This window comes from Marmota monax, unplaced genomic scaffold (assembly GCF_021218885.2).
Source record: "Marmota monax isolate L192 unplaced genomic scaffold, Marmota_monax_Labrador192_F-V1.1 WCK01_AAM20220418_F8-fsc00033, whole genome shotgun sequence".
Taxonomy (NCBI): domain Eukaryota; kingdom Metazoa; phylum Chordata; class Mammalia; order Rodentia; family Sciuridae; genus Marmota; species Marmota monax.
The window spans coordinates 12,376,082-12,389,178 of NW_026694282.1; the positions used below are offsets into that span (position 1 = coordinate 12,376,082).

At 35.8% G+C, this 13,097-nt stretch overlaps 1 protein-coding gene across 14 annotated transcripts in view; it reads right to left on the minus strand.

Annotated features, from left to right (window-relative positions):
* Window positions 1-10,518, minus strand: part of Caap1 (caspase activity and apoptosis inhibitor 1) — a 602,989-nt gene extending 592,471 nt beyond the window's left edge. For 9 of the 14 annotated variants that reach the window (XR_009228873.1, XR_009228869.1, XR_009228867.1 and 6 more), the window contains exons 1-4: window positions 10,093-10,517; window positions 8,267-8,467; window positions 7,402-7,486; window positions 5,939-6,014 (exon numbers count right to left, since the gene is read on the minus strand). Coding sequence is in view for 3 of the 14 variants with exons in the window: in XM_058586399.1 (XP_058442382.1) it covers window positions 5,939-6,014; window positions 7,402-7,486; window positions 8,267-8,467; window positions 10,093-10,407 (677 nt within the window). In the remaining 11 variants the exon portion in view is untranslated. Of the gene's footprint in view, window positions 1-5,938; window positions 6,015-7,401; window positions 7,487-8,266; window positions 8,468-10,092 lie in introns of all 14 variants that reach the window. The other 5 variants (XR_009228875.1, XR_009228876.1, XR_009228874.1 and 2 more) reach the window with 3 other exon arrangements.
* Window positions 10,519-13,097: the final 2,579 nt, after the last annotated feature.

The following is a 13,097-nucleotide window of genomic DNA, read 5'->3' on the forward strand; positions in this document are numbered from 1 at the left end:
TTGGGAAAACATATGAACTTGAAGGACAGTATGCTAGGTTTAAAAAGTCAGATACAGAAAAAAAGTAGTGCATGATCTCAAATACATTGAGACAGTAAAATGGTGGTCATAGCAGGGAGAAACAAGAGGAAAATGGGGAGCTATAGGTCAAAGGGTACAAAGATGCAGTTACGGAGAATGTGTCTAGAGATTTAATGTACAGCATGGGGATTACAGTTAATAATATTGCATTGTAACGTATATAAGAAATTTGCTAATAATTTTAGGTGCTCATATCCACATACACAAAAAGATAACTGTGCAAGATGATGGACAATTTAATCTGCTTGATGGGAGTAGTCATTTCACAATGTATATCAAAATATCATGTACGCTTTACATACAATAAAACAACAAGTGAATATTATCAAAGGCATAGCATCTACTTTTATGATCATGTAATTTTCTTTTATTTATTGATAAATTATGCTAACAAATTTTCTAATTAAGTCTCCTTGTAAATTCCTGGAGTAAATTGTACTTAGCAGTGTAATCACTCACTTGATACACTGCTAGATTCTATATAAGTTATCGTTTTTGTATCTACAAATCTATATTCTCAAAGAGATGGACTATAATCCTCTCTATGTTTACATTATGAGATTTTTAGTATTAAAACTACAGAAACTGTAACTGAAGACATTTTCATCTTTTCCTAGGAATGGGACTATTTTAGATGACACACGTGTGACCTGTTTGTAAATAACAACAGCTGGCATTTATTAAACATTTTATTAGTTGTAAACACATTACGTGTATTGACTCATGTAAGTATTAATTCAGATGTGAATCCTTCTCATCTTTGTGCTTTTCTCAACAGGTCCGTAGCCACCTTTCTGATTTCTTCTACATTAAACTTTTCAAGTTTCCACTTCTGCAGAGGATCAATTTAAATTGTATTTTGCTAAAAAAAGCCACATTTATTTGCTATTTTCATGTCTGTGTACACAATTCTACATGTGGATTCTCATTATTCTTTCAAACTCACACATACCTATGGTATGTCTCCTTCCTTCTTAATCACAATTAAAACTATTCTTTACCTATTTCTTTCATCAAATCCAAAAGGAGTTTCTCTATATTCTGATCTTTACAAAGATAAAGTTTACAGAATTTTTATCCTTTGTTGTTATTCTTATATTCTCCTTTATTTAACTTTTACCTTTGTGTTGAAATGTTGAAGATACAAAGAAGATTTGGAAGAAAAAAGATGAAGGGACTTTCTCCTTTCTATCTGCTTGCTATTTCTGTCAATGCTTTCCTAGCTACATTCTTTCAGTCTGACAGCAATAGCTGGTTCTCTTAAGCTTCTGTGTGGCACTATTAGCTTCATAGGACCACCTGCACCAGCAAGGCAGTTCCCCCAATTAAGAAGTGTAAGCACTCAGAAAGACAGACAGACAGATTAGTTTCTAGTGTCTTATCAGTGTATTCGAATTTTCTATAAGGACATACCAGTCATACTGGATTGGCATTCCCCCCTACAGATCACATTTTAATTTCATCTTTTCCTTTTAATCTCCAAATAACGTTACATTCTGAGTTGCCGGGGGACAGGACTTCAACACCGAATCTTGAGAGGACACAATTTAGTCCGTAACAAGATCTTTCCTCATTATTTCTGCACTTACAGTCTTAAAGGCAAGTATTTAACTTAAAACATTTAATATCATTTCATCATGACTTTCCTAGCTATTTTACCTGTGTGATAGGTCTTCTAAAATTATCTTCCAGGCTCCCATGAACTACACATAATGATTTACATTCTTTTTTTTTTCTTCCTTGAGGTTTTTCTATCACCCTGTATCTATTTAAACAATTTGATCTTACAGGACAATGCTTCAGCTCCTAATCATCACTAATCTCTTTATCAGTCTGTCTACTAAATTTAGAAATCAGAATTTCTTTAGTTTCTGAAATTATATTTGTGTTCTTATTTTCTTGAAGGTTTTCATTACCTTATTAAAGTTTTCTTTCCTATATTCTATCAATTCAGGGCCCAAGAGAAGTTGCCTGTTCTAGCTATTCAGTTTAGTTTTCCACACCCAAGTTATTCAATTCCTTTAATTAATTTTTTGCCTATTTATGACTCAGCATCCAGCATCCAGATAGGTCAGACTACTGTTTTGAGTGGAAAAGCATCAGATTATGGAAAACATGGGAATTTTAAGCACAAAACTTGTTAAACTGAATCTTCTGTTGAAGTACAGGAAGGAGGTTTGAGGACTGAATTGTCCCTCTAAGCACAAAAGCAAACAGGAAAGTGTCATACATTCCAAGAGGATTCAAAGGATTCTGCCAGCTAAGGCCTCTTAAGCAGGCTTCTAAGGCTTTAAGAAAAAAAACCTGCCTTTACCCCATGCCTCAGATTTTGCTCAATGCCAAGGTAAATGAAGTTCCCTGCCTAAACTTGTTCTAAGATGTCTTAGGACAACTGAAAAACTCATGTTTCCTTTTTTGGCTGCATGAGGTTGCTCACTTAGGTAATTTTCCTACTCCAGGAAGTAGGAGGAAAAGAAAAGTCAGGTTAAAGGCATTATATTTCCATATCATCTCCTTTTACCATTTTCTTTGCTTCACTTTGCAGAACATTTCCCTCATTCATAATTAACATATTATTAATAAGAACAAACTAGTCAAGTTAGCTCACTTAATCTCTATAATTCTAAGAAACGAGGGTTATCTTCACTTTACAAATGAATAACACTGCCTCCACCTTTCACAAGCAACTGTAGAATCTAAGGCACATAAATCAACTAGGGCCTCTTTTTTCCTTCTGTAGAATGATGATGATACTTCCCCACCTTGTAAGGTTGTTGTAACAAATTCAATGAATGAAGGCATACAAAAGAATTAAAATAGTGCCTGGCACACAATGCTCAATGTTAGCTATTATTCTCAATGTTATCTTAATATTCTGTAGCTTAGAAATTTGATTTAATATATACATACATATATATATATATATATATATATATATATATATATATATATATATATATATATATATATATGATTTTCTCAGGTCATTCAGAAGAATCTCAATGATCTGGCTTGTAGGAGCTCCATAAGCTTTTGGAAATATAGTTTGAGTATCCCTTATCCAAATTGCTTGTGACAAGAAGTGTTTCAGGTTTCAGAGTATTTCAGATTTGGTGATATTTACATAAACTTTACCAGTTGAACATCCCTAATCTGAAAATTCAAAATCCAAAATTCAAAGCTTTTTGAGCACTGATGTGACATTCAGGAAGTCTGGATTCTGCAGTCCAGATTTTTGGATTAGGGATGCTCTACCTGTATTTATGACTGTTCAACCCACTCACTATAGCACTCAAAAACTTAATGTCACTGGGTGCAATGGTGCATGCCTGTAATCCCTGCAATTTAGGGGGCTGAAGCAGGAAGATTGCAAGTTCATGGCCAGCCTGGGCAACTTAGCGAGACCTTTGTCTCACAATAAGAAATAAAAAGGGCTGAGGAAATGCGAAATAAATTTAACAAAATTATACTATGTAAATGTATAAACATACCATAGTGAATTTCACCTTTATGTACATCTATAAGGTACCAAAAATAAATAGAAAAATAAATAAATGAGTAAAATGAAAACCAGTAAAGGAAGGAAAACAGGGGAAGGGAGGGAAGAAAAAGAGGGGGCACTGGGCCCTGAAATGAAGTAGATCAAATTCCATGCATGTACGATTTTATCAAAATGAACCCAACTATTATGTATAATACACTAATAAAAAAAAAAATGGGGATGGGGGTAGGCCCTGGGTTCTATCTCCAATACCACACTCGCACACACACACACAAAGGATAAAATGGGGCACAGATTTAGCTCAGTAGTAGAGAGCTCCTGGGTTCAATGCCTAGTACCACATTAAAAAAAAAAAAAAAAAAAGTTCATGTGACCTGTCTTATAACTACATTGCATGAATGAGTTCTTCTCAACAGTCATTTTGAATTAATTCATGATTTTTTTTTTTTTAGAGAGAGAGAGAATTTTTTTAGTTTTCGGTAGACACAACATCTTTATTTTAATGTGATGCTGAGATTCGAACCCAGCGCCCTGCGCATGCCAGGCGAGTGCGCTACCACTTGAGCCATATCCCCAGCCCATAAATTTTGTTGAAATAGCTGAATACCTTTATGTTTTTTTAAAGAGACAGACAGAAATGATTTTTATTACAATAATTCAAAAGTCAAGCACTGTACTGTACTTTGTTGTAATGTTTAAGAGAATTAGATTCTATTCTAACTAGGCATCCATTCAATGGCTTTCAACAGTAGAAAAGGTGGCATGAGTGCTCAAGTATGGGGGAAAAAAAGGTATTAAATATTAATATCCCCAAACTGGAAAAAATAGATTTGAATAAAGGGAAAAATTAATGCAGCCAAATAAAAATTCAATTTAGAATTCTATAAGCAACATCAAGAAACAAAATGATGAAGATGATTTAAGAAACTTAGGGCTGGGGATGTAGCTTGTGGTAGAGCACTTGCCTAGCATGCATGAGGCCCTGGGTTCTATCCCCATCTCCACAAAAGAGAAAAAGGAAACTCAAAAGTACTAAAAAGTAACAGGCCTTGTAAAATGCTACTAACTGATGAAGCTTAGTATATTATATAAAGTATTCCCAGCTAAGTATTTCATTTATTTCTTTGGTACTGAGGATTGAACCCAGGAGTGCTTAACCAATGAACCACATCCCAGCACAATTTTTTTTTTTTTTTTGGAGACAGGGTCTCCATAGGCTGCAGAGGCTGATCTCAAACTTGCAAACCTCTTGATTCAGTCAAGTAAATGGGATTACAGACATGCGTATTTTAAAGGAAAACCAATAATAAGACCTATTAAAAATGTGCACATTTTCTATTTAAGTATAAATCACCATGGAACACCCTAAGCAAGATGCATGTGATGACCAAAAGCCATCAATTAATTATGAGGCAATCAAACAATATAGTAACACCTTTTTAATCCTTTAGGAAAAGTAAATAATTTGATGCTAAGTTTTAACATGAAACTGTTCTTTTTGGTGATGCTTACCAGTCTTCTATTAAAAATCAAAAAATTCTAGATTTCAGCTTAAGTATGTACTACTTATTTATATCACTGCTTCTGGTAATCTTGTATTTGTGATATTGCCTGTACAACAAAGCTTTTCTTACACTTCTGTGAAAATGTCAGGCTTTGCAAAGAGAGATACATGTTGGTCTTTGGCAATTACCAGATAATAATTGATTTTTGGGAAGTAATCATCAACAGATATTAAAGTTAGTGAATGAAAGTTTGATATGCTGTAATAAAGAATAATAATAATAAAAAAAAAATCAGCACATTGCTTCTTGATTAGTAAGCTTCCCAAGACTTCTGGCACTTTTGTCATCATAATAATCAAATTACACATACTTATAAGTAAATATATGCATGTATATATGTAAATATGAATATGTATGTATACACACAAACCTATATGTAAAAGATTATGTAAACATATGTAAAATAAACCTTACAAGCTCATCTCTGAAATCAGACTATTGTCACCCAAAATTAATAGACATTACAGTGTTTGGTAGGGTAGGTATTTAATAAATCGTGAGTAACATGAATAGTATACTCAAAATCCAAACAAGAGATGTGATTCTGCTTCAGATTAGCATCACTGTTGTTCTATATCTATGTATAATAGTTAATGAAAAATTACTATAATCCTGACAAGCAATTAGGTAAATCTTCATATATACTAAAATACTCAATTATTACAAGTAAACAATTGCATTATTGAATTATTTTAATATAAATAAAACACAGAAAATTATTCATATCCTTGATGTTAGGAACTGCCAAAAGAATAAATTTTGAAATGAAAATGAAAGTTTTTTAACTTACTGACTGACTAAGTCAGATCCCATCTTAGAGCCATCATCTGCCTCTTCTTCCATATCAGAGTCCATACCATTGTCACCTTGTAAATGAAATACACTATTGAAAACTTGTTTAAAATGTCAGAATCATTTACACAGAAGTGTCACCTTTAAAAGTGATGCAAGTTTTAAAACTTTATAGTTGTTAAAAGTTTACATTTTCAATTATTTGTATTTAAAATGAATCTGGATGCTTTTTTTCTCATTTCCTTCCCTTCACCACATACACACAATAACATATTTTTATTTACTTAAAGACTACATACTTACCTATACATCTATTTCCAGAGCTATAAAATCCATTAAACCTCTTTTTTTTTCTTTTTTTTGGCAGTACAATGGATTGAACACAGGGCCTCATGCACACTAAGCAAGCACTCTACCACTGAGCTACATCCCCAGCCCTTTTCATTTAAAAAAAAAAAAAGTTTTTTTAGTTGTACATGACAAAATGCCTTTATTTTATTTTATTTTTTTATGTGGTGCTGAGGATCGAACCCAGTGCCTCAGATGTGCAAGGCAAGCACTCTACCACTGATCTACAATCCCAGCCCTCCCCAGCCCTTTTTAAAATTTTATTTTGGGACAAGGTCTCATTTGCTAGGTTGTCTAAGCTAGCCTCCAACTTGCAATGCTCCTGCCTCAGCTTCTTGAGTTGTTGGGATTATAAGAGTGTGCCACCACACACAGTTAAACGTTTTACATTTAAAAAGTTGTTCTGTCTAAAATTGCACATCCATTTTTTGTTTATTTTTCTGTGATGCCAATATTAAAATCTTTGATGTTCCAAAAGAAAAAAAAATGCCTGAAAATCCAAAATTCTAGAAGAATCAGCATCACAAAGAGTAGTCATACTTCAAGGGGATATACAAGTATTGGCAAATCACAATGAATTCTTCTAATTCTGCATCTGGGTCTTATCAGAGCAGAAATAACATGCAATATGTCACGAAAAGTTATAAAGAATATAAAGTGGAATTAAAAATTATTTTAAGGAAAATCTTTATCTTCTCAGTAATTTTTAATGGTATTTTTACAGACATTTTAAATTTTATCTATTACAATGTACAAATTTATGCTCTTATCTATGTGAGATTTAGAAAAAAATATCAAATTTATTCTTGAAATTCTATTCTGATATATAAATTATATATATTTTTTTAATTTTAGTTGTAGATGGACACAATACCTTTTTTTATATATTTTTATGTGATGCTGAGAATCAAACCCAGTGCCTCACACATGCTAGGCAAGTGCTCTTCCACTGAGCCACATCCCTGTAAATTATATTTTTCAGTACAAACAGAAGATATTTTTCAGTGATTCCCCAAAAATGAATTTACGGTTACATTTATGAGAAAGAATACCCAAGACTTATGCTGAAAATAGTATAAAAAGTTACCAGAATGTAGAAATATGCATTCTTACCCTCAAGAATCTTCAAGATTTTTTTTTCAGACAGGAGTTCTAATTGTTCTTGGCATAGTTTTTTAATTTCTTCTATTGAACAGTTCTAAAGAAAATGACATTTTAAAAAATTGCATTTACGTACTATAGGTCCAATATCAACAGGAAAACTGCTATCGTGAGAAAATTTTTGTTCAACGAAATATTAAAATAAAACAAATTATTAAAGCCCCAAGTAGATTCACATATATCTTTTTATAAGAGGAAATCTGAAAAACTGTCAGTTAACTCATGCATTTGAGACACCTGATGGTAATAAAACCATGTTTGTTAAAGAAACTAAAGTGTGATTCAGTTTCTAGATATTCTTAATCATAGCCTATTTATGTTACGTCTAATTGTTCTAAAGGTTTAAATATTCAATTCTTTATATACTTTAGATACATGATCTTGGGCTTAACTTGTTCAAATCCTCTTTTATAACTGCAAAATCAAAATAACATATTTCCTAAAAAATATTAAAAAACAAATATATGGAAACTCTTGAAAATTTAATGAAATGTAAGTTATTACAAAAATCATTGTATACTGTCATACAACAGTATTTCTTGAAGTATCACAAAGATTTGTTTACTTCTTATGTAGTTACTACCATTGCCTGCATTTAACAGAATTATTTCCATAGTGTCAAAATTTTTCTAAAATATTTTTTCTCAGCACATTTTTAAATATACAAGGCCATCAATGGCTCTCCAAATTCCTTTTCTTATACCTCTTCTAGTAGCTTGTTTTAAATGGTATCACCCAATTATAAATTGTATTCAGTAACATGATTGCTACAAAGTTTATCTATGTATGAGTACAGTCTGATAATGAAATGAGGTACCTTTAACACATCAGGAAGCATCTTCTGTAACTTCTTCTCTCCTATAATGCAAAAGCATTGCTGGAGCATTTCTTTTTTGTCTGATATATAGAAACTAACTGGTTTTAATGACACAGTCAGATCCAGTCCACCTTCTTCAAGGTCACTGTGCTCTGCCAAGAATAATTCTTTTTCCAAAGTTGGCAAAAGATACTTGGTTTCCTAAAATTAAAAGAATATACAACTCTCAATAATACTACTTAAAATACGTAGAACATGTACATAACATCATAACACTTTAACAAACTGTTTATTAAACATTTCCAAATTCCTCTTTGCACATTTATGTAAAACAGGAAAGAATATTTAAATATTCAGTATTATTGCACAATTAATTCAAGAAATAGCTATGAAGGAAACATATAGCAGGACACACAAATGAAAACACAGTCAACATTTAGTATACTTTTAGACTTTTGGTGAATCAGGATATTCCTTCAAGTAGCTATTACTCAAAAGTTTCATGTAAGCATTGTCATTCTCCTTAAATTCACATAAATAAAATAGCAATACAATGTTAGGAATCATAAATATCATAAGCAGTAAATTTACCATAAGCCACTATTTCTAAAAGTGTTACATAATTTAATCATATTCCAAGCAACCAAGTAATTTCAGTAATTTAAAACACTCATTTTCTTTTCTGTTGAAGGGACACCACTGAGGATTGAACCCAGGGGTGCTCTACCACTGACTACAATCTTAGCCCTTTTTCAAAAATATTTTTAAAAATTGAGACAGAGTCTCCTTAAGTTGTTTAGGCTGGCCTTGAACTTGCCATCTTCCAGTGTCAGCCTCCAGAGTCTCAAGAGTTACAGGTGAAGCAGGCTGTAATCCCAGCTACTTAGGAGGCTAAGGTAGGAGGACTGTAAATTGGTAGCTAGTCCCAGCAAATAATCAAGACCCTATCTCAAAGTAAAAATTAAGGGCTGGGGCTCAGTGGTAAAGCTCTTGCCTAGCATTAGAGAGGCACTGGGTTCAAACCCCAGCACCATGTAAACAAAACTAAATAAATAAAATAAAGTACTGGGGTTGTAGCTCAGTGATAAAAAGACCCCTGGGGTTCAATACCCAATTCCAAAACAAAACAAAATCAATGACTTCACATTGCCCTTGGGATCATACAGACTATTTATTTGGCCCGTTCAGAAAAATGGCCTTTGAATTACTCAAATATAACCTGTTCTTCCTTCAGCTCATACAGGCTGCCTATCAACTATTATAGTGGAGGCACAAAGAGAGCCTTGCATATTTTTTCTTTAAGTATGAATTCATTTGTTCTTTAATAAATTATAAATTAATTTAAAAATGGCGGTATGTTAGTAAACCTGCATAAAATATGGTGCATAAAAACATGGCTTTTGTGGAGCCAGACACTGGATTCAAATCTAGGAGCTACTAACAACTCCTGCTCCTTAACCTCTCTGGGCCTCAATTTTTCTCATGTGGAGTTAATCTTAACCCAAAAGGTGAAGATAGAGAAATAAATCGTCTGGCTCACAAGGGCATTGAAGGCCACCAAGCTCCTGACCCATACATACTCTTTACGGAAAAAAAGGAAACCACGAGTGGAAAGAACCTAAAGTTCAAAAAATAACAAAGTTAACTGTTTCACTAAACCCGGAAACTTGGAAGTTCAAGACATCGGAGTGGGTTCACCGTGGCTCAGGACCGTGAACTTCGGGAACCAGTGGACCTTAGGGCTTTCAGCCCCACCGGGTCTAGTAGCCCTCCCTCTTCCGAAGCAGCGGCAGCTGCGGGAAGCGGCGAGAGGGGAGAGCACGCACCTGCTGCAGAGAGCCCGAGACACTGGAAGAAGAGTCGGTGCTCCTCCGTTTCCGGCGCTCGCCGCGATCCGCGCCGCTAGCGCCCCAGCAGCTGCCTGCGCTCCCGGCGCCGGTGACACTTCCACTGAAGCTGGCGTTGCCGCAGCAGCTGACGCTCCCGCAACCGCTGGTGCTCCCGCAGCCGCTGGTGCTTCCACTGCCGCTGCTGGCAAGGACCGGTACGAGGTCCGGGGCCGCGGGGGCCGCGAGTGCCGCGGACGCATCCTGGCCGCTTCGTTTGCGCCGCTTCTCCCGGGAAGATTTCTTCCCCGTCATGATCCCTTCGCTGCAACCATCCGGGAAAGCCCGCCGTCTCCGGAGCTACTGAATCTGACTCCAGCAGCAGCGGACGGCGAGCGCTGGCGTCGCGGGTTTGCGTCACTTCCGGCCTTGGCGCAGACCGTGGTGTGTTGTTCCTGGAGGCGGTGTCTCGACCTGACGCGCTGCCCACGCCAATTGCGGTGATAAACTGGTGCGGGTTAGGCGCAGTATTGGCGACCTCGTTGGGATTATTTTTGAGTTTCTGCGTCTACAAAGGACAGAAGGTGGAGCTTTGCAGCTGCTCTGCCTTTTGGATACCTCTTTTCGGTGTTAGTACAAAGCAACGGTGTAGTTGCTGGCTCCCCATTGGTCTCTAAATTGTACACTAATAACGGTATAACAAATTTTAGGGAAAAATAGTTTCATCTTGTTGCCGTCACTGGTGCAATTTTTTTTAGAAAGTGTACTTCAGGGAATTGTAGAAGAATGGGAATCTTGGGCCTCTTGTTTTTCTTTCTTTTTCTTCATTAGGAGTCATTTCTAGGCATATTATCACGTTACTTCGAAAGGTGCCCAGAGCCGGGTGGGTTGGCGCATGCCTGTAATCCCAGCTACTCAGGAGGCTGAGGTAGGAGGATTGCAAGTTCCAAAGCCATTACGGGCAATTTAAGAAGATGGGGCCGAGGGTGCTGCAGATGAAGCTCAGTGTCCCTGGTTCAATCCCCAGTACCAGGGGTGGGGGTGGGGAGGCATTTAGAAAAAAGACATTCAAAAGGCAAGACATTTGATGATAGTATTTCAACCTGAAGGTTAAGTTGAGGCACACTGAAAGTAAGAACGGAGAGTTTTATTAGAGACCAAAATTAGGATGGCCACCTGTGGCTGTGAATTCTAGTTATCTAGAGTAAGTATTCCCAAAATGGCGTAAGAGAGGTCTGGGTTTTTGCTGCTTGTTTTTGTGTTTGAGAGGTGTCACAGTGTTGCCCAGGCTAGCTTCTAACTCCTGAGCTCAAACTATCTGTCCTCAGCCTCCCAAGGAGTGTGACAACAGGCAGGCACCACACCCAGTGAAGCCTGGGTTTTTATAGACCAACAACAAAAATGTTACAGCAAACAGGTTGTTCAAATATTGCACTGATTGACAAAAATAACACAGGACATCAATTGGTGGTTGTTCACTTATGTTATACATTCCTTTTAAGAATTATGGTAAGAAGGAAAAAAGTATCATGGAGTCTGTAGAAACATGCAAATTAGGTCAGAATATACCAGATGATTGCAGTTTCACCTCGTGTAGAGCTAATCATAATCTACCAGGAAGAAATGATAACTGTTTGAAGGTGTTAGGTAGTAATTAGTAATCAGCATTAGAAGCAAACCTACAACATAAGATCACGGTTTTCTTTAAATTGTTTTGAAGACTAATGAATAATCAAACAACTTGTAGAAAAACAACAGAAATACTAACCTGGAGCCAGGGGCAGGTGCAAAAGAGGGGAGTCAATTAAGAAATACGTCAAGAAAGAAACGTGATGGGGATAACTCCTGACAGGGTTAACTGGGATCATTGTACAGTTAGGATTTATGGCCATAGGTTTATCAGTGTGTATCAGTGGAAAATTTCTTCAGTAGCACAGATGTACTAAGATGAAATTTGCCCAGTTATTGACCCCAGAGCCCACATTAACATTTAATTGCTTGTAGATGAAGCCCCCCTGAATGGGATGCTTGCGATGATAGTTCCAGAAAGGATCAACTAGAGTAAAAAATTCCACTGCTTGATGTGAAGGAGGAGTTAGACATCTGATTGGTGACTGCTGCAGAAAGCTGCAGAAGGCAGACCTCAGTTCTCAGGGCAACAAATAAGTAATACATTTGGAAGTAGTATTTAGTTTGCTTTGGGTTCTCTGCTCAGAGGCAACCCACTCTTTTCCTTTCTTGAGAGTAATCTTTGCTGAGCTTTACTTTCATTTAAAATAAAATTCTTGTGCTTGGTTTTTAGTGTCTGACTCTAGATTTTCTTTCATCCGGACAAGAACTAAAGTTTGGAGCTTCAGCACCCCACTCACCTGTGACAGATATGCTTAACCTGATTTAAATACCACACAATATATACCTGTGTAGAAACCTCACATTACTATTAATATGTTCAATTAAACAATTTTAAATTGTACATTATTTTAATTTTAAAAGTACTCTGCTAGGAGTTAATTTTCATTGTCTCTGGTGAGTATGGAGGTCCACTCCAGAGGAGGTCCATTTTTTATATGAGAAAGATAAATCCAGTCCATGCCCTTTAATTTTGCTACACAGGAACTGTATAACCATACCTGATTGTGTCCCTTCTTAAAAAGTTGGATACAGAGTCTTTTGATTTCACTTCCAGTAGAAAACCTCTCCAGGTTGAAAATTGTGATCTTTCATAATATCTTTGTCTCCCAGGAACTGTCTGTTAAAACAATCCTTAGTTAACTTGCAATTTTTTTTGTAAGAAGTTTTGTAAGACCTTGACAGTAATGGAGAATTTCTCTTTTGAGAAGACCTGGATATATTAAGGTAGGTTCGTGAGGTTCCCTGCTATTTCAAAGAGAAAGTTGGTGTTTTCCAAATGGAGTGGAACAAAGGTTGAATAAATACAGCAGGATAGTCTTTGGTCAGGGAAGGTTAGAAACCTCTGTCAAATTTCTCAAAAGAAGAAACACAAA